Genomic DNA, 25,386 nt, shown 5'->3' with positions numbered 1-25,386 from the left:
GAATTTAAACGGTGAAAACCACTGTTTTGAAAGGTATGGCCCACCAGATGCTTGGATCGGCTTCATCTTTTGGCTCAATGCCTAAAGTGATTTGAAAAATGGAATGGACGGTGTAGATTAGTCTCATACATCAAGGTGGGGCCTACATGTACCACCCTCTCCATGGCTTGAGAACCAAGCTAATATTTTTTTTTGTTTTCCCACTCCACGTCCAGACGCTGGACGTTTTTGGGCATGCAAATATATTTAGAGTGGGCCCTGCTTAGGTGGGCCATCACATGGCTGGGTGGTGTGGAACATACACATACATACAGTGGGCCTCACCTATCAATGACTTGGATCCAATACATGCTTCGTGGTGGGGTCCATTCAAATGGGCCACACGGCCATATCATCGCATACAATTAAAAAAAAAAGGAGAGAGGGAGAGAGAGAGAGAGAGACGGAACACGTGTGATGGAGGGACCCCGGCACTATGGGCCCTCCCTTGCATAATTTAAAACATACATCAAGTGGGTCCCAATACATGTGGGCCTACCAAATCAAGGATCAACGGTGGAGATCCCTTCTCCACTCAAATGGACGGTCCAGATGACCTCTTTTCAAGTTAGAAAATAAACATCATGATGGGGTCCATGGGGAATGGCCCCATCATGGAATGATCATGAAGATCAAGATGGGCCATCGGCCACATCTTAGGGTCCAAAGTGAGATCCATACCATTGATCGGTAGGCCTCACTTGGCCCATCATAAAACATGAAAAATCTAGTCTAATAAGCACCCACCGGTCAATCTTCTCGGTCCGTTGGAATGCCGATCTCCTTAAGCTTCACTTTAACGGTGGAAGATGGGAAATGAATGGTTAGGATGGAGGATTTAGGGATGGGAAAGTGGGCCACACACATGCACTCTCTCACATGGAGAAGCTTGGACGTGAGCTCTCTCTTTGGTTGCTTGGAATTGATTTGAGAAATGAGAGAGAGAGAGAGAGATGGGATGTAAAGAGAGAGAGTGATGGGTGTGAGTGATGGGTGAGGTGATGTGTACTTGACTAGCATGGGTGTGTAAGAGAGAGGGTGAGAAAGGGTTGACTTTGGAGAGAGAAAGCATGGGTTGCTTGTACTTGACATGAGGTGATGGATGGGATTGATTTGACATATTGTAGAGATTCTCTTGGGATTGCGAACGCGCGGCGTTTTCTTTGAAATAAACGCCGGCTCACATCTTCCTGCCAGGGTATCGGATTGGTGCACGAGTCGCGGCGTTGGAACCGCGGCGACGATGCGGTCGCAAAGGTACAAGTCTTGAATTAAGCCGACTCAAATCTACAACATACGACTTAGGGTCGATCGCAACGTCAATAATACGTCACAGGTTGCCGAAATTCGACAAGAAAGATCGCGGGATTCGACGGAACAGTACGGACTAGGATACGGGTCTTACAGCTTCGGTCTTGGCCCTATATATATGTTTTCGGATAGGTTTTGTGGAACCCATTGCAAGTTTTTGTTGAAATCCACTCTAATCATTCAAATGTACATTTAATTTTAGGACATGGCCCTAAGATGAGAGAAGAAGACATCAAGGGTAGACCACATTAAACGAAACAACTCAAAAAAAGAAAAAGAAAAAAAGAACCATTGTTGTATTTATTTGGAGCAACGAAGGTCTAGGACGAAGATAAAATCAAAACCCTCCGAGGTCTTGGGATGCCCCCGATTACATAAATGGATCAGGTCTCTCAATAAGTAGGCTCAAGCATAGTTAGTGGGACCCATAATTCCTCCTTTGAAAAAACTTTTCCAATGGCATTTTTATCCTCCTTGAATTTGTCCTACTTTAGGGCCATTGTTGGTAGAAACCAACTAAGTTTTGGTCAATTCTTAAAAGTAAGGCTAAACAGGGACCGAGGTCGAACAAAGAATTAAAAGCGTATGACTTAGAGTCAATACACCCCTTTCCCCGGGGGCTGTCATTTTCTTGTCTTTCTTTATAGCGGCAAACTTATGACGAGCTCGACTGCGACCCCGGAACAGCAATGTCGATACGACCCTGATCGTAGGGCCTAACCAGATGCATGAAATTTATATCCACGCCGTTCATATACTTTTTCATATTATTTTATATCTTCATCATAAAAATTAATAATATAAAAATTTCAGGTGGACCACACCACAAGAAAGAGTGGTTGTTGAACACCCGGCATTAAGCACTTCTTAGGGTCCACCGTGATTTTTTTCTGGCCATCGAATCTTTTGGTAATGTAAAAAAAACCTAGATGAAAGAAAAAAAATATTGATCCAAAACTTTTGTGGCCCACAAAAGCTTTTTAATGGTCAATAACTACTGTTTCCTATGGGGTGATGCACCTGAAATTTTTATCTTCTTCATTTTTTGTACAAAGCTATGAAAAAAACAGATGGACGGCATGGATATAAAATTTCATGCGTATAGGTGGGCCCTACGGTCAGGGTTGCACCCACATTGCTGGGTGGGTCGTAGCCAACTCGATCGAGCAAGAAACTTCGTTCTTCATCTTTGAAGAATCTCCGACGTCGGTGCTGGAAAAGATATGTGAACCCCACAATGGTGTATTTGTTTTATCCACGCCGTCCATACATTTTTCTAGCTCATTTAAAGTATATTTTAAAAAATGAAGCAAATCCAAATCTCAGGTGGACCACACCACAGGAAAAAGTGGTGATTTAACGGCCACTATTAAAACCTTCGTAGTGCTCGCTATAATGTTTATTTTCCATCCAACCTGTTGATAAGGTCACAATGACCAGGATGAAGGGAAAACACAAATATCAGGTTGATTCAAAACTTTTGTGGGCCCCAATAATCTTTTAACGGTGGGCGTTCAATCACCACTGTTTCCTGTGGTGTGGTCCGCCTGAGATTTGGATCTCCCTCATTTATAGTCTCACGCTGTTAAAATGATCCGGCAAGATGGATAGGCGGAGTGGATAAACCATATACATCATGGTGGAGCCCACATAGCTTTCCCAGCATCGACTACCGTATCTGAATCGAGAATCTGCCGTTCTATGATAACTCTAGACGACCTAAGAAGTGGGGCCCACAAATGTTTTATCCACTCCGTTCATCCGTTTCTCCAGCTCATTTTAGTGTATGAAACCAAACATGAGGCCGATCCAACCTTCAGGTGGTCCACACTACAGAAACAGTGAGGATCGAACGCCCTCCATTGGAAAATTCGTGGGACCCACAAGTTTTAGATCAAGATGATTTTTTTTTCACAATCGAAAATAAAACATCACGGCGGGCACTAGTTCCGTTTTAACGGTGGAGCTGGCGAAACACATGCATCATGGTGGGCCCCACATATCTTAAGGCTGCAGGAATCTTCCCGCAGGCAATCCCCATCCAAACTCAGTCAAAATTCCTTTGATTGCAAAATCCCAACCATCCAATAGATGAGACTTTTGTCCAAGAGCGGAGCCGTTGCTGACTGGATCCGGTCCTTCAAAAGCGGAAGGCCCTTCAGGCACGGTGGAAAAGGGCGAATCCCTGAATGTGGGGCCTACCTTGATGTATATCCCTTACATCCATGCCTTCCATCCGTTTTGAAAGATCATTTTAGTAAATTATCTCAAAAATGAAGTAGATCCAAGTCTCAAGCGGACCACTCTACAAGAAACAATGGTTATTGACCATTAAAAACTTATTGAAGGCCACAAAAGTTTTTCATCAAGTATATATTTGTGTGGTCCCTTCATCTAAGTTTTTTGACCTTACCAAAGGGTTGGATGTAAAATAAAAATTCCGGTAGGCCCCAAGAATTTTTAATGGCGGGTATTCAATCACCAATATTTCCTGTGGTGTGGTTTATGTAGGAATTTTATCCTGGATCTTGCCTAAAATGAAATTTCAAAACGGATGGAAGGCATGGATGTAAGGTACATAAATCAAGGTGGGCCCCACAGTCAGGGATCCACCGAACTCGAAAGACTCGGGATCCACCGAAGCCACGTCTCGGTGTAAAAGCGTGTCGCAACTGTCAAGGACCGACTTCACGTTTAAGAGGAATTACAGTGAACTTGGTGCATGCGTATGTTAACAGTATCCAGATGCATCCATATTGTATGTTGTATGTAAGGGCCCATATTTCGATGATCCAAACCGTTGATATGATGGAAACCACAATGGATGGCTGCATTCTGTAATTTTTTTCCAATATCAAAATCGTAATCCTATGATCGGTAACCTAAATACACCGCGACGGACCGAAATAATGACGATTTATTGGACAGATAAGAGCCAAAAGATATTAAAGTGTATTTATTCATCGTCAGTCCGCATGTGAGCCATTATATCAACGATCATGAGAAAAAACACGGGGCAGATTGAAAATTAAAGTTGGCCACATGACAGTAAAAAGTGGCTAGGGAAATAACTACCGTTGAAATCTCCATAAGTCCACAGCGATTTTTATATTGCATACATCCAAACCGTTCATAGGGTCATTCCTAATGGGGTAAACTGAAAATATGAAAATCTTAGTCAACTTCTGTGGCCCCATGAATGTTTCAACGGTGGACAATCAATCTTTATTGTTTTCTGTTACGTGGACTACTTAATTTTTGCATCTTTCTAATTTTATTTTTTTTTTAATGTCCTGACATAAGCGGGCGAAACAGATCAACGGAGTGGATTTCTCATCAACATCACGTTGCCCCCACGATCGCAGGAACTTCCTGTTACAGGGGATGCACGAGGACGGCCATCCATTATGATGGAACGCGGTAGATCACTTTGGGCCCACCTTGATGCATTTATATTATATCCACGCCGTTCATCCGCACCCCCATCTCATGAAACCTAAAATGAAGCAGATCCAAATATCAGCCAGAGCACAGCACTGGAAACAGGGTGATTGAACGCCCACCATTAAAAAATTCTTGGGGGCCACCAAAATGTTTATTTTACATCCGATCTGTTGATAAGGTCACAGAGATGTGGATGAACGGATCACACAAATATCAGCTTGATCCAAAACTTTTGAGGCCTACGGGAAGTTTTTAATGGTCAATCACCGCTGTTTCCTAAGGTGTGGTCCACCTTAGATTTGGATCTGTTGAATTTTTGGGCTCGTGGCCTAAAATGAGCTGAAGAAATCGACGGATGACATGATTATAAGACAACATCACGGTGGGCCCCACAGTCAGCGATTCACCAAAGTCGCGTCCATTATGATCCTGCACGCGTGCGCGCACCTTTAATCTGACTGGAACGGATTGGCTACTCCCCCTGACACCAGCCAATGGCTGGTGGTCGGTGCTCTGTGGGCCCCATCATGATGTATGATTTTCATCCATGCCGTCCATATATTTTCACAGATAATTTTACGGTATGAGACCAAAAATGAGATATATCCAAATCTCAAGTGGACCACATTACAGGAAACAGTGTTGAATGAGCGATGACCATTAAAAACATTTTGGTGGTCATAAAAGTTTTGGATCAAGCTGATTTTTGTTTTTCCCTTCATCTGAGCCTGTATGACCAAATCAACAGATTGGATTTCAAATAAACAGTACAGTGGGCCTTAGGAGGATTTTAATGGTGGATATCTAATCGATATTGTTTTCATGTGGTGTGTACCACCTGAGATTTATATCCCTCTATTTTTTAGGCTAAAGCTCTAAAATGATCTTTAAAAATGGATTAACAGAATGGATGAAACACATACATCATAGTACGGCCCACATAGCACCGACCACCAGCCACGGGGCTGGTGGCTGGGGGAGTAGCCAATCTGTTTCCTAATCTGACAACTAGCTTGATACTCTGGCTGAGTGTGATGGATGACACGCAGGCAGTTAGAAATTATTGCGAAATTACCATCGTGTCATAAAAAAAAATTCAAAATAAACCATCCAAATTATGTATACCACGGGTGTATCATGTTCCGAAAATTAGTTAGATTGTTGGACATCTATTGGACGGTTAAAAACTAAAAAACAAAAAATAAAAAATAAAAAAATCCAATAGTATTGTTTAAGAACCAATTATTAAATGTCATCTATCAAATGACCCCCTTGTAGAGTTTAGGATTATTCAATCTAAGGCTCTCCACAGCCGTAGGTTCCAATAGTATATTTAAGAAAAACAGGTCTTACGGTTCAGATTTTACTATTTTCTTAACCAATCCGATTTTTCCGCCTGTGCAATTTTTAAGTGCGGGCGTATCAAGTATCATACGCAACCGGAGTATCAAATAACTCCTTTGCGTAGATTATTAAACCAGGAACTTTGGCTCCTGGTAGCGGTAGGTTTCCCGATTTATTTTGAGTTAATATTTTCCACGTGTCAAATTTCTGAGTGCCTGCGTATGAAGCGTCCCACGCAGCCAGAGTAAACGAACTCCGCCTACAATTCCAACTCCGCATTTAATTCCCCACCGCTTTCGAACTACTACCCAACTGTAAAATCTCATACGTTCTGCCCCCTCATGCATTTGATTTTTATTCTCGTGAGTGAAACGTCATCATCTTCCCATGCATTTTCTTTCCTTCAGTAATAGTCTTTATATCTAAAGCTGGAAGAATTCTTTATAAAAGGGGTTGTGTGGTTGGCTTTTTCTTTCGTGTGTTGAGAGAAAGAGATAGAAAGAGAGATGGGGTTATTGTCACTAATCACAGGGATGGCAGGGCCAAGTGGGTTTGGATCTGCTTCAACAGCTGAAGAGGTTACTCAAGGGATTGATGCCTCCAATCTCACTGCCATTGTTACAGGTTTCTTTCTCTCTTTTTAATTAATTAATTAATTTTTATTTTTTATTATTAACCAAAAGATATTATTATTCTATTCGTTGTTATTGTCGCTGTTGCTGCGCTGCTGTTTTTCTCCAACCCTTATTGGAATATACACCAATGCTTTCAACGGTTGTTTATACAATTATAGAAAGTTTGTATTGGTCCATATCCAGAAATGGAAAGGATGGTTTTGGTATCTTGATTTGAATAGTCACAATCTGAATCATGAAGTAAGATAGGACTAAAGTTCATACCTACACCAAAATTCAATTCAGTCACATCTTACTCACATGAGAAAAATACTTTCCATATGAGTAGATTCGCATCGTGCGATTACTCTTTTATAGAATCGATTCATGATCGAGCCCTACCCATTTGACGAACTCCTCACATCTCCTATATCTCCCAGCCTTTCCCCTCGTGGGAGAAAACCGCCCCCAAATTCACTTTATGAGTACTATATCGTTCTATTACGGTTCCACACCATTGCTACCACATGGTGATTTCTCACCGTTGGTTCTGGTTACCTTGGAAAAATAAACCCTTTGGAGAATATATTTCCATTCGTTTGGGCTGAAGGGAAGGAAGCGGATTGGCTGGTGTACCAGACACCAGCTATTCGTGTGGTGCGAAGACGAGCGCCGACGCTCCTCGAGCGTCGAGTTGTACGAACGGTTCAAATGAGATCAAAGTTACATGGCCCCCGCAATGATGTATTTTAGAGTATTAGACAAAAAAATAAAAAAAAATCATATCCAAATCTTAAATGGACCACATCAAAAATAGTGGAAAGGATAATGATTTTCACTGTTAAAAAATTTGTAGGGCCCACCCTAATGTTTATTTTATTTTCCATCCAAGGTCAAAAATATATGGATGACGAGGGAAAAAACATTTCATATTGATCCCAAACTTCTGTGACCCCGAAAGGGTTTCAATGGTAGACGTTCAATACCCCTACTTTTTTCTTCTTTTTTTTTTTCATTGTGGTGCACTTGATCTTTAAATCTGTCTTATTTTTAAGGTCAAGATATAAGACGAGCTCGCCAAATGGATGGACGGTTTGGATATAACTCATAACTCATGATAATACCCATAGAACTTATTGACGTCAGTACATCAGCTACATAGCTGGTGTGTGGCACCCCAGCCAATCCGCTTCCGAAGGGAAGTGGTTAGGTTGATTGAGTAAAAAACCATGTTTGGGAAGAGTCCCACCAATGCCCGGCTTTTCAGGTACTTTTGTCTGCTATAAGATTTTTATACGACTATATCCATGTGGAGACCACTAAATTATTCATTTTGTTGGCTTGACCTGTCGCAATCTACTTTATGTGAGTGCCACGTATAGCTCATTCCAACCTAGTGTATTTAATAATAGGGATAGAGTCAAGAGCTTTGTTGTGGTTGTTGCTGCGGAACCATTATCTACTGGGCGCGGGCGGATTAGATACTGACAAGGTCAGTATCCAAATCGCTACTGAAGTGACGTCACCAAGCTCTGTGGGAATGCATGTGTTATATCCATACCGTCCATTCATTTGGAGAGATCGTTTTATGGGATGATAAAAATAATGAGATAGATCTAAAGTTCAAATGGACCCACTATAGAAAACAGTGGGGATAGTGACATCCACCGTTCAAAACTTCTTAGGGGCCACAGAAGTTTCCAATCAAGCTTATATTTTTGTTTTCACCGTTGGGTGTATTATTAAAGAAAGTATCTAGTGGTCCATATTCAAAAGTGGAAAGGATGGGTGTATTAATTAATCAAGCTGGGGCCAATGGAGTTGTTGATGTGTGGTGGTGAGGTTTTCTAAGCCCATATGGGTGTAGAGGTCTTCCCCTCTGTAGTCGAGCAGATGTGCCATATGGCACGTGTGTGAGATCAGAGATTTTAATGAGGTGGGCCATACTGTTTTGATGTATTGGCTCTTAAATCAGATTGTTTCACTCGTTGGGACAAATTACGAATGGATGGTTAGAAAAAAGAAATTTGTTTGAGGCCCACATGATGGAAAGCTCGGATCTGTCACAGTCGCTTGGGTGTAGAATATGGAAGCGGATTGCGTAATGAGTAAACTCTGTGGGGTCCACCGTGATTTATATATTTTATTCACTCCGTCCATCCATTTTACCAGATAATTTTAGGATTTTAGCCTGAAAATGAAGTAGATCCAAACCTCATGTGGACCACACCATAGGAAACAGTGTGAATTGAACATCTACCATTGAAAATTTGTTGGGGGCCACAGAAGTTTTGGATCAAGCTTTTATTTGTGTTTTCCTTTCATCCATGACTGTGTGATCTTATGAACATGTTGGATGAGAAATAAACGTTACTGTAGGGCCTAGAAAGGTTTCGACCGTGGAAATCTTTATCCCCTCTGTTACCTATGATATGGTCCACTTGATCTTTGGATATGCTTAAATTTTGATCTCAACCCCTAAAATAAGATGGAAAAAAGATGGACGGCGTGGATAGACCAGATACATTCAAGGTGGGCCCAACCCAGTTTACTCGGTACGATAAACAGCGTATGAGTAACTCAGTACGCAATCCGATTTCGTAGAATATGTGCGCGGATTGCGTCCTACCACTGCCCGGACAGTAATCCGTCCGGGCAGGGCTCTCTGGGCCCACCGTGATGTAAATGTTTTATCCACGCCGTTCATCTCTTTTTCAAATCATTTTAATGTATGATTCCAAAACTGAGGTAGGTACACAGCTCCAATGGACCAAAAAGTGGGGATTGAACGTCCACCATTAAAAAGTTCATGGGAGCTATAGAAGCTTCGGATCAAGCTTATATTTGTGTTTTCACTTCATCCACGTCTACATGAACTTATTAATAGTTTGGTTGGTAAAAAAAACATTACATTCGCCCTTAGAAAGGCTTCAATGGTGCGTGTCATTATCACTGCAGCTTCCTTTGGTGTGGTCCACTGGAGCTGTAGACCTAACTCATTTTTAAAATAATAACTTAAAACGGTCTGATAGAAGCGATGAACGGCGTGGATAAATTACTTACATCGTGGTGGGCCCCACAGAACCCTGCCTGGACGGATTACCGTCCGGGCGGGAGGGCGGGGGTAGGACGCAATTTGCGTCCGCGGCTTAGCAACTGAAACTGAGTTGGCTACTGAAGTGACGTCACCATGTTCTTTGGGCTCCACCGTGATCTACGTGTTGTATCCACACCATCCATCCATTTGGAGAGATCATTTTACGGCATTATACAAAGAATTAGGTAGATCCAAAGTTCAAGTGGACCCCACTACAGAAAACAGAGGCCCACCATGATGTTTATTTGAGATCCAACCTGTTTATAAGTTAACAGACATGGAATAAGGGAAAAAAACAAATATCATCTTGATGAAGAACTTTTTAATGGTAGGCATTCAATCCCCACTTTTTTGTGGTGGGGTCCACTTGAGCTTTGGATCATGCCCTAAAATGCTCTCCAAATGTATGGGCAGTGTGGATACAACACATACTTCATGGTGGGGCCCACAAAATACCAAGTTCCTGGAATGGTGAGATTTGATTGGGTTATGTGCAGTGTGAGACGAAGGCATTCAAAACATGTTTGAAAGTTGTTCAGTCGATTATAATACACTTGAGTTAAAACATTCAAATCAAATCTTACCCTGTAAGAACCTTACGTAACTTCTTGTTTCTCCGGCCTCAACGAATCCTTCCTAATAACCATATGGACACACCCATCTTCCTACATTTTCTAATTACTAGCATAGTACCAGAAATGAAATTCTAAAAAACACGAGTAGGAATTGATCAGTTTGTACTAACCATTCTCATGTAATCCAGACCATTGATGTGTTAGGACCGATGTCGACAGGGGTTGGCCAACGTTCATCGGGATGGAGTGGCTCTAACCATTCCATTTGCGGCCCACAAGTAAATTGTTAACTCAAAGATTGAATTAGCTACCATCTTCCAACAGGGAGAATTATGGGGAATCAATGGCCTGGATCATCGAGCAATGGGCCCAAATACTCCATACTCAAGGATCAGAGATCATATGATTCCTCATCAGGAGTGAATGTTCTTGTTTGATATGAATCGGGGCAGCAATGATCCAATTGGATTTAACCTTATATTGAGGTGGGCCATTGAATTATAGGAGGGACCTCTGGATTTAACCCAACCTCAATATTTATTTGATAGGAATTCGCCACTGTTGGATCAGGATTATATTCAGTTTTGAAGATAAATGTAGGAAATGTATGGAAAACGTGTATTAACCCGCGATCCATCGGTGGCCCACCTTCTGATGAGGGTGATCTTCAACACATGAAGAATCTCTTGATCAAATATTAGAATTAGACCATATGTGTGGCCAGCAGAAGAATTATGTTAATCTGCTTTTTTAGAAAAGAACAACCAGCATCCTCATTCAACAAACATTTGTCCCACCTAATGAATGGACTATAGCCTAATTCATGCGCAGGGGATAATCACAGTGGGTCCTACCTGATGAACAGTCTTCAGATATTGCACATGTGCAATGTAGGCATTTGGTGATTCATGTCTACAAGTAATATCCCTAGTTTAAGTTGGATTTACCTTTATATGTCCTCCATCATTGGTAATTCTTCCTCGAAGCTTTCCTTGATCTTTTCGAACTCTTATCGAAGCTTCCAAAAGATTTCTACGAGTATTGTTATGCTCTGATAGCATTTCTTGATTTGTGCATGTCATCCTTGTGTGGAACAATGCTAATCTTCTTTGTATCATTCCAATTTTATTAAATGTCTTTGAAGAGATAATCGTACTCTGATACCAAATGGTATAAACCCATATCATTCCAATTTTATTAAACGTCTCAGAAGAGATAATCTTACTCTGATACCAAACGGTATAAACCCAAAATAAAAGATGATAAATTAGAAATAGACCATTAATTGATAGAACAACCACTTTGATGGAACTAACCTGCTTACAAATGATCTAAAAATCTCCTTCCTTCCCAAGTCTTTTTTTTTTTTTTTTTTCAGATGGCATCAGTAAGGGGACTTCATTAAACTCAAGCTCTCAAAGAGGCAGACATACAGCCCAACCAGGGAACATCTAGGAACAACACCTTTGCTCACATTACAATAACAACCAGGACCATTCCCTACAAAACTCAATATTAACTCCTTAGTGATTGTCTGGATACCTATAAGTTATGTAAGTGGGAAGTGACTTAAGTATAGAGCTGGGCATCGAGTCGAGTCGGATTGAGTTAGGGTTGACCCGACTTGATCCGGTTTTGAAATAGGCCTGACCCGAACTCGATCCGACTCCGTACCAAGTCCAGCATGCCTGACCCGATCTGAGACTGGGTCTGGCTTGGACTGATCCGGACCGAGTCCAACCCGGTCAGAAATACCGAGTTAGGTCGAGTTGGCACCGAGTCGGATCAAGAGATTGAGGGAGGGAGTGAAGAGAGAGAGAGAGGGGGGGGGGGGGGGTGGAGGGGGGGGGAGGAGGGGGCGGGTGGTGGGTGGTTGCCGGGCTTGGAAGAGGAGGAGGACAAGGGAGGGAGAGAGAGAGTTTGGGATTGGGTCGGGGTCGAGGTCGGGTGCGGCAGGTAGGGTTAGAGATAGTTAGAAATTAGCTTTTATATATATAAATATATATAACCTGAGTCAAGTCGGGTTTCGGATCGAGTCGAGTCGTCCCGTGCCCAGCTTCACTTACAACGTAAGTGGTGTTTATGGAGGAAATTCACTTATAAGTCACTTACAGGCAAAACTACTAGGAAGTTTCACGGGGCTGGAGGTGAGAAGTCACTTCCCTGTAAACAACTTACAACTGTAAGTCACTCTCAAGTGAAAGTCACAACTTACAGGTATCCAAACGACCCCTCATTGTAAGTCACTTACAATTGAAAGTCAAAACTTTAAAAACCTATAGGTATCCAAACCACCATTTATTGTAAGTAATTTACAACCGAAAGTCACTTTTAAGTGAAAGTCACAACTTAAAAACTTACAGGTATCCAAACAAACCCTTATTATAAGTAATTTACAGCTGAAAGTCACTTTCAACTTACAAGTATCCGAACAAACCCTTATTGTAAGTAATTTACAGCTGAAAGTCACTTTCAATTGAAAGTCACAACTTAAAAACTTACGAGTATGGAAACGAACTCTTGTTGTAAGTAACTTGCAACTGAAAGTCACAACTTAAAAACTCACAGGTATCCAAATGATGCCTTATTGTAACTTACAACTAAAAGCCACTTTCAAGTGAAGTTACAACTTTAAAACTTACAGGTATCCAGACGACCCCTTACATGCAATGTCCTTCCACACAAACTATCAGGAAGCACAACTTCCATAAGCTAGATGATCAACTCTTTCTGCATCCATCATACACATTCAACAACCATTTATGATGGTTTTTCATCTATGTTGCAATGATGCACTGTCAGCACCTTGTCTGGCCTACCAAACACTGCCACTCTGGGGGACCGTTCACCACCCATGGCCAAACCATTGGGACTACCCTGTCATACAAGGATTAGAGAGAAAAGCTTCTTCCTCTTGCTCTAGAAGACCCAATAATCTTACTGAATTTCCCTCCTCGTTCGCCGTTAGAACAATTCCTAATGTTGTTGATCATGATCAGAATGCTAGCTATCTGAATTCTTCCACACAAGTAAATTCTAACCATTTTTCAAATGAAAATGATGAAACAATCCAGGTGGAGCAAGTGGAATTGGCGCGGAGACAGTGAGGGTGTTGGCACTTCGTGGGGCCCATGTGATCATGGCAGCAAGGAACATTGAGGCTGCAAATGAGATGAAACAGCAGATCATCAAGGACAATGGAGCAGCCCGTTTGGATGTTCTGAAACTTGACCTCTGCTCTTTGAAGTCAGTCAGGGCATTCGTGGATGATTTTAATACCATGGATCTTCCCCTCAACATCTTAATGTAATCTTTCTTCCCTTACATTGCTTATTCTCTTCGATCGTAAAACAGAATTGCAGATGTGGATGCATAAAAAAATCTCCCAGTTTTGGAGATCCTAACACTTCAATGCATTCCCTAAGAAAGAAAATGTACGAAAATAGGCCAACAATTGTGGGGTTGGGATCTTTCCATCTGGGATATTTTTTGGGCTTCCAACATCCATGATGGGGACATCAGATCAATGGTCCTGATCACCAAACCATGGGCCCCGCATGTTTATAATCCTGCGCTTAGCAGAGTACACATTTGCTAAGGCTCATCTCCCTCCATTTCCTCTCACATGAATGCTGTCTGTCTTATATTGACATGAAATAAGCCTGGTTTTCAATCTTCATACTTCCATAGCTTTTATTTTGTTTGAAATGATCATGTACGTTGGATCGGTTATGTTAATTTTGAATTGAATCAGAACCTTATTGGCCTAATTTTCAGAAACAATGCTGGTGTCATGTTCTGTCCTTACGAACTCTCCAAAGATGGAATAGAAATGCAATTCGCAACGAATCATCTCGGTGAGTATATACAGTTTAATTACAGTATTATGAATTTATTCCCGAATGAGAAAATCAGTTTCGGATATCAAAGGTATGGACTCGACTCAAAAATCTGTCAAGCAGAGTAACTCGGTCAAGTATTTTCAAGTCTTGAACACCAAGACTCAGTAATAATATTTAAATTTTATAAATATTGTTGATCTTGATAAGTTGAGTAGAGTTGTTTCCTGTTTCAACTTAATTGTGTTAGTTCATAGTAGTTTTGCATTCATCACATTCATCTTGAAAGTCATAACAACTAGTAGTCTAGTTAGGTAGAGTTTGGTTCAAGTCTTCATTGTATGCCCACGAGAAGAGGTAGAGGTTTCGGACTTCAACCTACCATGAATAACGAGCAGTTATCTGAGCAACTTGCTCAATTGATACAAAAGATAACCGCCCTAGAAGCGGGTCAAAGGCGTGAGTTTGCCCGCCTTGAGAACCAAATTACCACTACTATGACTAAAGTGGAGCAACTAGAGGCGTCCCAAAAGGAAAACCCCGCTGTAGGGGAAGATGCACACTCTCAAGTCGAAGGAATCATTGAAGAACGTGCTGCCACACGTGGTGGAAGTGAGGATAGAGATCGTGGTAACGGTCGTGGTGTGGTGCGAGAGGCACGAGCCACATGTGGTCATCAAGACCGCTATGATCCAGATGAGCGTGCCATGAAGAGTGTGAGAGTTGAGGCCCCGAGTTTTGATGGGCGCTTGGATCCCAAGGCGTTCCTTGACTGGGTTGCTGACATGGACCACTACTTTGAGTGGTATGGCATGTCGGAAAACCGTCAAATGCGGTTTGCTAAGATGAAGCTTGTGGGTCAAGCCAAACTCTTTTGGACCAACACCAAGCGTAGGATAGAGAGAGTTGGTAGAGCCCCTATCACACATTGGTATGAGATGAAAGAGAAGTTGAAGGAGAAGTACCTTCCTCTCTCATACCGTCAGAAGCTCATTGACCAATGGCAATCCTTACGCCAAGGGTCAGTGCTACTACATAGACTGTAGAAAAGTCAGGTAGACGCATGACAGGAGCTTCCACCATCTTCCTCTTAATTTCTTTAAAAGCCTTGACGGCGGCTTTAGACCACACGAACTCTCCCTTTTTCATGCACTCGGTAATGGGAGTCATGATTGTGCTAAAACCCCTAATGAACCGACGATAAAAAGTTGCTAGGCCGTGAAAACTTCGCACCTCATGAATGTTCCTTGGTTCTGGCCACTCAACTATGGCCCTGACTTTTTCAGGGTCTGCACGCATCCCTTCAGATGACACTATAAATCCTAAGAACACAACTTGGTTAGACATGAATGCACATTTCTTAAGATTAGCGTACAACTTTTCCTTCCTAAGGACACTACAGACCTTCTTTAAATGTTCAAGGTGTGATTCCTTAGTGGTACTATAAATAAGAATATCGTCAAAGTACACCACTAGGAATTTTTCCATGAACGGCCTCAAAGTTGGTGTCATCACCCGCGTGAAAGTACTGGGTGCGTTAGTCAAGCCGAAGGGCATGACCAACCACTCATACAGCCCATCTTTCGTCTTAAACGCCGTCTTCCACTCATCTCCTGGGCGTATACGAATTTGGTGATATCCACTCTTGAGGTCAAGTATTTTCAAGTCTTGAACACCAAGACTCAGTAATAATATTTAAATTTTATAAATATTGTTGATCTCGATAAGTTGAGTAGCCGAGTTTTCTGAGTTTTGTCGAGTGGAATCGACTGTGTCAACCGAATCTTGGAGTCTTGACCGAGCATGGTTTCAAGACTCGCCCGATTCGGGTGAGACTTGGATGAATTGACTTGGAATCAGCACTACCCAATCTGGTTTGATACCACAAGTCGCCCTCCCTGAGTCACCCCCAACTAGGGCAAGTCGGGCCAATACACACCCTGACTTGGGCGATTCATCCGAACGAGTTGCCTGAATCTCCAAGTTTAAAACCCATGTAATCAAGCCGTGACCAAACCGAGTTTTTCAATCACTTGGTCACACATACCAACAGTTCCATGGAGGAGACTCTTGGGCACTGCCCATGCACAATGGGACCTATCAGATCAACAGTTTAGATCATAGTTTAAAGTTCCAAAAACTTGAATCAACTCGATGTTCATTTGGTTTGGGTCAGCTTGAGGACTGACTCTACTCAACTCGATATTTAATAATAATAAATAATTATATTCATAATTGTAAAAACTGACTAGAATAGTTAATTCAATGTAAGTATTATAAAATGAGATATCTAATATCAAAGCATTATGTGGCCCAGTGGTAGAGAGTGTTACTACTCTTAACACAGGTTCATCAATTTCACAAGCCAAGTGGTTGGCTTGAGTTGACCGTTTCATGAGTCGACTCGACAAGTCTTCCCCAGTCCGGCAAAGTCAATTTCATGACCAAGGTTCCTAAGGACTCATCTCGAAACCTCAACAAGTCAATTGAGTTGAACAAGTTTGCAAGTCGACTCAACGAGTCTTCCTCGGTCCGAGCCAAGTCAATCTGAGACTGAGTTTCCTAAGGACTTGGCCGAGTTTTGAGTCAGCTCATAGCCATTTAAGAGGTTTGTGATTTGAAATTTCCACTCTTGAGTATTATTTTTCAAGAATTTCCAAACACCACTCTTTTGTGAATTAATCTTAATTGAAGCAAACATGATTTTCTTTTATGTAATATGTTTTGTAATAGAGAAGTCAGGGCCACCTCCGCATAAGCTGCACGACATTGTCGTGCGACCCACCACCACACACCATCTATTATTTTGCAGTTGAATATGGAAAAACTCACCTCCATTCCTTCCTTTGATATCAGGTCATTTTCACTTGACAAACCTTCTCCTTGAGAAAATGAAGAACACAGCTAGATCCACTGGGACTGAGGGACGAATCGTGAACCTGTCATCCATTGCGCATATTCACACGTACAATCAAGGGATACGATTTGATAATATCAACGATCAGTCTGGGTACGTCAGTTCTGAAAAGATTCCATATCATTGGAAATAAATGGGTATATATTCATGGTACTTGTGTTATAAAATGAATCAATTTCTTACATTAACAGACTTATGTGGGGCTGGAGCCATGTCTGTGTCATTGTAGCCCACATCGCATACATGATTGAAAACATTCATTTGATGGGTCAAACAGTAAACGATCTGTAGACCTAAAATCATACTTCAAATGGACGCTAAAATGCAGAAGTTAGCAACGGCTGACATTCAGTGAGAGAAAGGTCCATTTATCAGATGGTTAGAATTTCTTTTTATTTTTTTAGTGGCCAATCAATAGCAGAATCTGCAGCATGCCTGGTAGAAGTCATCGTACCCATCTCATGTGGATTAAGGTATTCAAAACGGTTATGTAACAGCCGTAACATAATGGTAACAGTTGAACCTACTGCGCAATACAGGTTTGTAACGCCCCATCTGAAAATTGGCTGATAACAGGCATGTCACGGCTGTAATGGACATGTTTCAGGCCCACGTGAGGCCATAAAGGGCCAATACCAGCCGATAACATACTAACAAATCAAGGAGCTGAAGTTTCTGTTCTGTTTTCTTTAATCAGATATTCGGACAAAAGGGCATATGGGCAATCTAAACTAGCAAACATATTACATGCCAATGAATTATCTCGACGTTTACGGGTAATGTTTTTTATTTTCTTTTTTGTATTTTTTGATTTATTATTTTGAGCAATCCTCAGGAAGCTTTATGACAATGCTGTATCTCTTTAGTTTAGATGGGAGGGTTTTGTCGAGTGGGCCCACCCTATAGATGAAATGGCCCAGAAATCAGGCTCGTCAATTCATCAGATGGACCTCACACATACAAAAAGGATAAAAAAAGGGATGATTTAAAGAGAAACTCCAAGTGTGTTCGACGTATTTCAGTCCAGGTCATCTACTCAGTGCTGTCAACAGGATCATGCCTTAGCAAAGATCTCTCTTGGATGGGAATCACAACACTCTTTCTGCTATTCAAAATAATGAAATGCGGTACAAAAACTTATGGGTCTTCATCCATTGGCTCGAGTGATTGGACCCACTCATTATCAGCTGTGGACTCATTCAATACGATAGTCGGTCCCACCACTTCAGAAAATTGAATCCAAGGACTCCCATTCTCTACCTCTCCATTTGTTTAAGTTCTCCATTTGTTCATTTATCATTGGAAGTATGATAAATTCTTGATTTTTTATATATATATTGGTACATAAGAACCTACTGACCATATTTCCATCTATCCGAAAACAGGCAGAAGGCGCAAATGTCACTGCAAATTCTGTTCATCCTGGATTAATAATGACGAACCTCATGAGACATTCCGCCCTTCTAATGAGTATGGGGTTTTTTTTTTCTTTTCCTTTTTTTTTTCTTATTCAGTTTTCACTTACGGCTGCATTTGGCTTGCTGTAAGCAACATAGTTCACAATATTTGGGATTTCTACTCTTAGTATAATTTCCAAAAGTATGAGACGATGCTCGTGTGGATGTCGAAGAGCTCTTTGGTTTCAGTACAACACAAAAGAGCCCATTTCTTGATTTTTAGGAACTCTACTAAAGAGTAGGATTCCTGAATCACAGACATCTTCAGTAGCCTAATGCAGCTTCTTGAGAAAGCACAAACAACTGCAACTAACTGTGATCAATGCTGTAAACAGTTTGAATTCGAAGTGAATCTATGCAAATCCAAATCTGATCAGATTAAGAATAACAGATATCTGAATTTGAGCCAATATCTGATGGATCCTAAAAAACACTATTCGTATTCAAATTCATTAAATATTCAAAAATTCAAATTCGATCCAGCTTAGACTGCTAATGCATTTTTCATTTTTTTTAGTTACATAATCCATTAGTGAATAATGGATTTTTTTTCCCCGTGAACCTCCCATCAATCCTAACTACACCTTTAAAGCATCACCATTAAAAATAGATCAGATCAGATCTTTATATATGTGTCGAATTGGATCTTTTTTTAATCAGATCATGCTATATCCAAATCCGATCCAATTATAAACGATCCTGTTTTCTGGATCTGAATTTATTCCGATACATTCGATTAATGATTCAAATCCAATTCAATAGGATAGATTTTTGAATCGGATCCAGTTCAAGATTCAATCCATTGACAGTTCTAACCATGATGTTCTACTTCTTGCAGATGTGTTGAAAGTATTCACAATTTTCTTATGGAAGAGTGTGCCACAGGTATGCAAGCACATGCTCAATCACATTTCATGAAATTACAAAGAAATTCATTGCAAGGATATTCATAGTATATCCTTAAGCATCAATTTTGTTCAGATTAGGACCAATGACTCAAGTGATCCAGGTCATTTATCTGATATGCCCGGAGTTGATAGACCATGTCTCAGGAATTTCCCAGATTGGATAATCCTAGCCATACAACCTCTGGTCCTTTTGCCATCATGAGTGGACCATTGCTGTATTTTTTTTTCTAACTTTCTATTCGTGGACCACCAATCAAAGGGTTTGGGTTGTACGGGTGATTTTGGTGCGTCCCCTATCCAAGTTGGGTACCATCAGATCAACAGTTTGGATCACCATCTTTCCTTATACAGCCATATTGACTCAAGCCACAAGGATACACCATGCATATCCTCAACAAGTGAAAACAGATTTATCAGTGTGTTTGGTTGCATGAAATACATGATATTTCATCATTAATCAGTCTAATTCGATGCTAATTTTCATGGGATTTCATGAAATTCGGTTCAACCAAAACAATTCTTATAAACTGTTCAGAAGGAATAATTAAAAGATTTTTTTGTAATTACTCGTAGATGAAAGAAATATGAAGCTTTTTTCTCATTTGAGAATATGAATAGTGACCCAAACCTGAAATAGTACAAGACAACATTTCAAACCATTTTAGCCCTACGCTAACATATGTGTGATGGAATAACTCCAAATGTCCAATGGCTGATCATTAACCAATTACAGATTAAAATTTCATCATTTTCGTCAACTATGGGCCATCGATATGGTGGCTCACAGGATTGACGATCCTGATTACAATATTTGTGGTTAGAAATCCTATCATCTTTGATCATTCAAAGGAGTCTTTGTATCTTTTCTGAATTACTGACTAACATAAACCTCTGATAGAAAATAAGGCAACGAAAACATAACTATCCAACACAAGAATTCCACGATGAATTTATATGAATCTCTAGTGAAAATATGCAGTTTCCTTGAGCTTGGCGGGGCCCACCAATCAGACAGTCAGATTGCGACTATCACGCAAGAGTAGTATGTTAATATCTGAGGCTCTTGGAGAGGTTGTGATCTCCTGAAACTGTTGCATGGGAGCTCTCGGTGATTAATGGAAGTTCTTGATCAGATCGTCTTCATTTCCATTGATGTCTTTCTGGCTTTTGTGATTGCCAGTCACAACATCAATGAACAACTTGGCAAAAATCTCACCGATCATAGATCCTCGCCATCCATGCAGAGCTGGATTAGAAACAACATTCGCAATTTCAACTAATAATAGGAGATGAGATTCGCCAAGTACTAGTAATTTCACAAGTAGACCACCTGTAGTGGGACCTAGTAGATGAACGGTTCTGATTGCCACGATGGTGGGATAGAAAGGAAAAGTTCTAAGTGATTGAAGATCGCGTCGATGGTTGAAAGATACAAAGAAAGAGGTCTGTTAATTCCACACGCCAGGACCCTTGTACAAGAATTGAGATACAAAGAAAGAGGTCTGTTAATTCCACACGCCAGGACCCTTGTACAAGAATTGAGCTTTCCATCTGGTTAGAACAATGATTAGATCTGAAATAAACAGAGATTGGGACCATTGATCAGTGTCCAAAAGATGAGGAAAGCAGTCTCTTGAGATTGGGTATCACTTGGAGATTTGCTCTTCCTGACCGTAAGATTTTCTTTAGTATTTCTCGTGATTTTCTAGTGTTTTCTCCAGTATGTTGCAATGGAGTTGCTAATCCCCTCTATAAACTCTGATGGACATTCCCAACGATCAGATCCTCAGTACCCCAAAGAGAAACATCCTCCCTCATGCTTTATAAATGCTAATCCCCATTAACCTTCGATTTTAAATGTTGAAAATGAATTTTACAAAATAAATATCACTTATAATATTAATATTATGTTAAAAATAATTTTTAGATATCTAGATTAAGAGACCATTGTGGGGATTACCGGGTCGCTAACATGAACAGTCAGGATCAAGAAGGCCTTATGCCAGCATTGATCCAACAGCATCTTCTGCCTTAAAAATTCAGATCATCCCACCCCTTAGGTGGACCACACATACAAAGTAAACAGACAGTTAAATATTCAGACCATCAATCTAGAGCTGTGAAATGGCCTGATTTTTACAGTGTAGCCTACCTAATGATATAGGACAATGCATTAATCACCCCACAAGACCTCTACTACTTTAACGTAGGATAATTAACCACTTACTCTAAAAGCCCGAATTGATAGAGCATGGCAAATCAATCCCTTAATCTCATAGCGCAGGCCCCACATCCCATGGGTTAGGACCTCGGCCGAACCCACCTCATGGGCCCCACTTCACATGGCCGCTGCATCTCACAGGCCACCCCACTCGAGCCCGGTGTGAAAATTCCCCTGCATTACCTAACAAAAAGCTCAGAATTTCTAACAGAATCATGAAAACAACGCATGTTTTCAGGGAGCAGCTACGACATGCTATGTCGCACTACATCCAAGCCTGAAGAACGTGAGCGGTAAGTACTTCCTCGACTGCAACCAGATGGCTCCGAGCAAATTGGCCAAAGATGAAGCATTGGCAAAGAAGCTGTGGGATTTCAGTAACAAGCTGATCAGCTCGGCACAACAGCCCTGAAGTAAGATTATTGCCTTGATAGGATTATACTAGTAGCCTTATGTTTTCCACATCTCTGATGATAGAGAGAAAAGAAAACAGAATTCTGCTATTGAATTTCAGTTTCTACAGTAAGGATGTTGCAATTACAGTGTTTATGTATGCTACATTTCTATCCAAGTTTAAGCACGAAATGTCACTCTCGTCTTTACGAACAGCCTCGAAATTGTATGATTTACGATTTGAATCTTACGGCTCGGTATGAATTATATCTGAGAGAAATCTTACATGAATTCTGCCATTTATCAAGTAAATGCTTGTGATCGTTAAAGGTAGCAATGGCCAAGGTAGCCTGATTCATCTGAGGAGCCCGACCGGGTTTCGATGGGCTGGGCTGGGCTTGGGCTTGGGCTTACATGCATGGCCCGATCAATAATCAGGTGGGGTTTGGGCTCAAGTAATTTTACCCCGACCCGGCCCAGCCCGTGCATGTGTTGTATGTTACAAATATGTCGTTCCAATCCTTGGTCAGGCGATCCATTCATCTGAACCGTTGGTTTCATTCCTCTAAAATGTTTATTTCTTTGTGCCTACATGGCCCACTTGATCAAACGATATATTAGAAATAGTTGATTGGGAAATAAGGATCATGCGCGTGCACACACACACACGTATATATATGGGGGAAATGGTTCTATGCGGTCGACCTCATGGGAACTTCCCATGAGATCGAGCTATGTGGGCCCCACCGTGATGCGTGTCAAAAATCTACCCCATCAGTCAAATGCATCATTCCATGGTGGGCCTCGGGCTTAAAAATCAAGTCAATCCATGACTTGTGTGAGCCACACCACATACAAAAGTTGAGAGGGGTTACCCTCCCGTTAAAACATTCATAATCATCTGTTGAGCCCACCGAGATGTGGTTCACAAACCCAGCCCATCCATTATGTGTCCCGCTTGGATGAGGGGTTAGACCAAGTTTCAAATGCATCCAAATTTTAGGTGGGCCCCACTAAGTGCTTTTATATGTTTTAGGCACGTCTTCACATGATTTTAAATGGTATGGCCCTATATATATATGAGAAACGCTCAGCTACACACCGGTTCGTACATCATTACGTGCGAACGTTGTTATCAACCATTGAATAAGGTAGACGGTCTGGATGAAAGTGCTCTTATGCGCGAGTTTGAAAAAGTGATGCGCAAGTTCACAAGAGTGAGTTTCCCTCTCTTTGTATCACTAGATCATCTGCCTTATCCGACAGTTAATAGCGCAAGGTTCGCACATAATGACATCCGAACCGGTGCGTAGCTGAGCGTTTTTATATAGATATATTAGAACGTTTGTTAAGTCCCCCGAAATTGTTCCTGCTACTGCAGAAATTACTGTCAACATCATCATGCCAAGAGCAATTTTGCAAGTATTGGATGTGGGCCGCACTCGGCTTGGAGTTGGGTCCTTGGCAGATGGTTCAGGTCCATTAATGGGCATGGTATCATTGTGCCCAAAGCTTTGATCTGGACTGTCCATTCACCCCATTACAACGTTGTCTAGGGGTGCCAATGGGCCGGGTTTGGATCATGCACGCCCTGCCCTGAGTTCTGTGGGCCCGACCAAAAATTAATTAAATCCCCGTTTACGAAGGTGAATTATATTGATTACGTAGGTCGCACGTGAAAAATGAAAACCAACGGTCTAGATGCAAACATGAATCTGTGGTATGTCCAATTATTGCAACAGATTTTTTGAAACACAGAACCATGGTTAAAAGAATCGGTGACTCGGACCGACTCGTGAGTAAGTCGAAACTCGCCCGAGTCAGGTCCAAATCGGCCAGAGTCAACCGATTCGGGGTGACCCATGGTATCAGACCAGATCGGATCCTACTGAGCCCGACTCACATCAAACTCGTTTAACCATGGAAGGAAGAACAAGGTGGGTGACAAAGATGCGATGGCAACCGTTGGATTGAATCGGGAGAAAAAGATTAAAATTAAAAGAAGCTGAAATGGTTTCTCTTTTGGGAATGGTATGATGAGAAGCATCTCACTGACGAGCAGGCGAACTTATTAGCATGCGGATGGAAACGTAGGTGGGCCCAGCTTTACAAGTTGCATCGGATTCCTACGGGCGTGCACGTCGTATTTTTATGCGCTAGAATCGATTTCCTCTCAGAAAAGGGCTCTGTGGGGCCCACCTTAATGTATGGGTTTTACCCACACCGTCCATCCATATTTCCATATCATTTTTAGGGTATGAGCTACGGCTGTGTACTGGCCGATTTTGAACCTCACGGTCAGGGAAACGGATTGGCTACTCCCCTGACACCATCCCTGTGGCTGGTAGTCGGTGCTCTGTGGGGCCCACTATGATGTATGTGTTTCATCCATTTTTAAAGATCATTTTATGGCTTGATTCCAAAAATTAGAGGTATATAAATCTCAGGTAGACCACACCACATGAAAACAATAGTGAGTGATTGGATATCCGTCATTAAAATCCTCCTAAGGCCCACTGTACTGTTTATTTAACATCCAATATGTTGATTAGGTCATACAGGCCCAGATGAAGGGAAAAAACAAAAATCAGCTTGATCCAAAACTTTTATGGCCCCAAAATATTTTTTAATGGTCGACGCTCATTCAACACTGTTTCTTGTAATGTGGTCCACTTAAGATTGGAATATACCTCATTTTTTGTCTAATATCTTAAAATAATATGTAAAAATAGATGTACGGCATGGATGAAACAAATACATCATGTTGGGGCCCATGGAGCACCGACCACCGGGCACGGATTGGCTACTCCCCCTTGACACCAGCCACGTGGCTGATGGTCGGTGCTCTGTGGGCCCCACCATGATGTATGTGTTTCATCCTTTCTGTTCATACATTTTTACAGATCATTTAATGGCGTTATCCCAAAAATGAGAGGTATATAAATCTCAGGTGGACCACACCACATGAAAACAATAGTGATTGGATATCCATCACTAAAATCCTCCTAAGGCCCACTGTACTGTTTATTTGACATCCAATAGGTTGATTAGGTCATACAGGCCCAAATGAAGGTAAAAAAACAAAACTTAGGTTGATTCAAAATTTTTATGGCCCCAAAATGTTTTTTAATGGTCGACGCTCCAACACTGTTTCCTATGATGTGGTCCATTTCAAATTGAGATATACCTCATTTTTGGTCTCATACCGTAAAATGATCTATTAAAAT

The 25,386-nt window shown here is 41.3% G+C and overlaps 1 protein-coding gene, 1 long non-coding RNA gene and 1 other non-coding gene across 3 annotated transcripts; 2 read left to right on the top strand and 1 right to left on the bottom strand.

The window, feature by feature from the left end:
• The first annotated feature begins 6,602 nt into the window (after window positions 1–6,602).
• Window positions 6,603–22,450, top strand: LOC131243634 (short-chain dehydrogenase TIC 32 B, chloroplastic-like). Its single transcript, XM_058243127.1, has 8 exons — window positions 6,603–6,762; window positions 13,499–13,730; window positions 14,202–14,281; window positions 17,120–17,273; window positions 17,878–17,956; window positions 18,566–18,650; window positions 19,476–19,522; window positions 22,005–22,450. Exons 1-8 carry the CDS (start codon window positions 6,645–6,647, stop codon window positions 22,176–22,178), a joined length of 969 nt encoding a protein of 322 aa, XP_058099110.1. The 5' UTR covers window positions 6,603–6,644; the 3' UTR covers window positions 22,179–22,450.
• Window positions 11,471–11,572, bottom strand: LOC131244889 (U6 spliceosomal RNA). The gene has a single exon (XR_009170660.1). It is a non-coding gene; the product is annotated as a U6 spliceosomal RNA (small nuclear RNA).
• On the top strand, window positions 19,530–21,320 carry LOC131243638 (uncharacterized). The gene is made up of 2 exons (XR_009170145.1): window positions 19,530–20,988; window positions 21,046–21,320. It is a non-coding gene; the product is annotated as an uncharacterized LOC131243638 (long non-coding RNA).
• Window positions 22,451–25,386: the final 2,936 nt, after the last annotated feature.

The sequence above is a fragment of the Magnolia sinica genome, chromosome 4 (assembly GCF_029962835.1).
Source record: "Magnolia sinica isolate HGM2019 chromosome 4, MsV1, whole genome shotgun sequence".
NCBI lineage: Eukaryota > Viridiplantae > Streptophyta > Magnoliopsida > Magnoliales > Magnoliaceae > Magnolia > Magnolia sinica.
This window is presented reverse-complemented; position numbering and strand designations above follow the sequence as displayed.

Bases quoted from the DNA above. Each gene is read 5' to 3' on its own strand.
- LOC131243634 (XM_058243127.1), top strand. From the start codon at position 6,645: ATGGGGTTATTGTCACTAATCACAGGGATGGCAGGGCCAAGTGGGTTT. The intron at 13,731-14,201 runs GTAATCTTTCTT...CCTAATTTTCAG, and splicing joins CTTCCCCTCAACATCTTAAT to AAACAATGCTGGTGTCATGT. The intron at 18,651-19,475 runs GTATGGGGTTTT...TACTTCTTGCAG, and splicing joins ACATTCCGCCCTTCTAATGA to ATGTGTTGAAAGTATTCACA.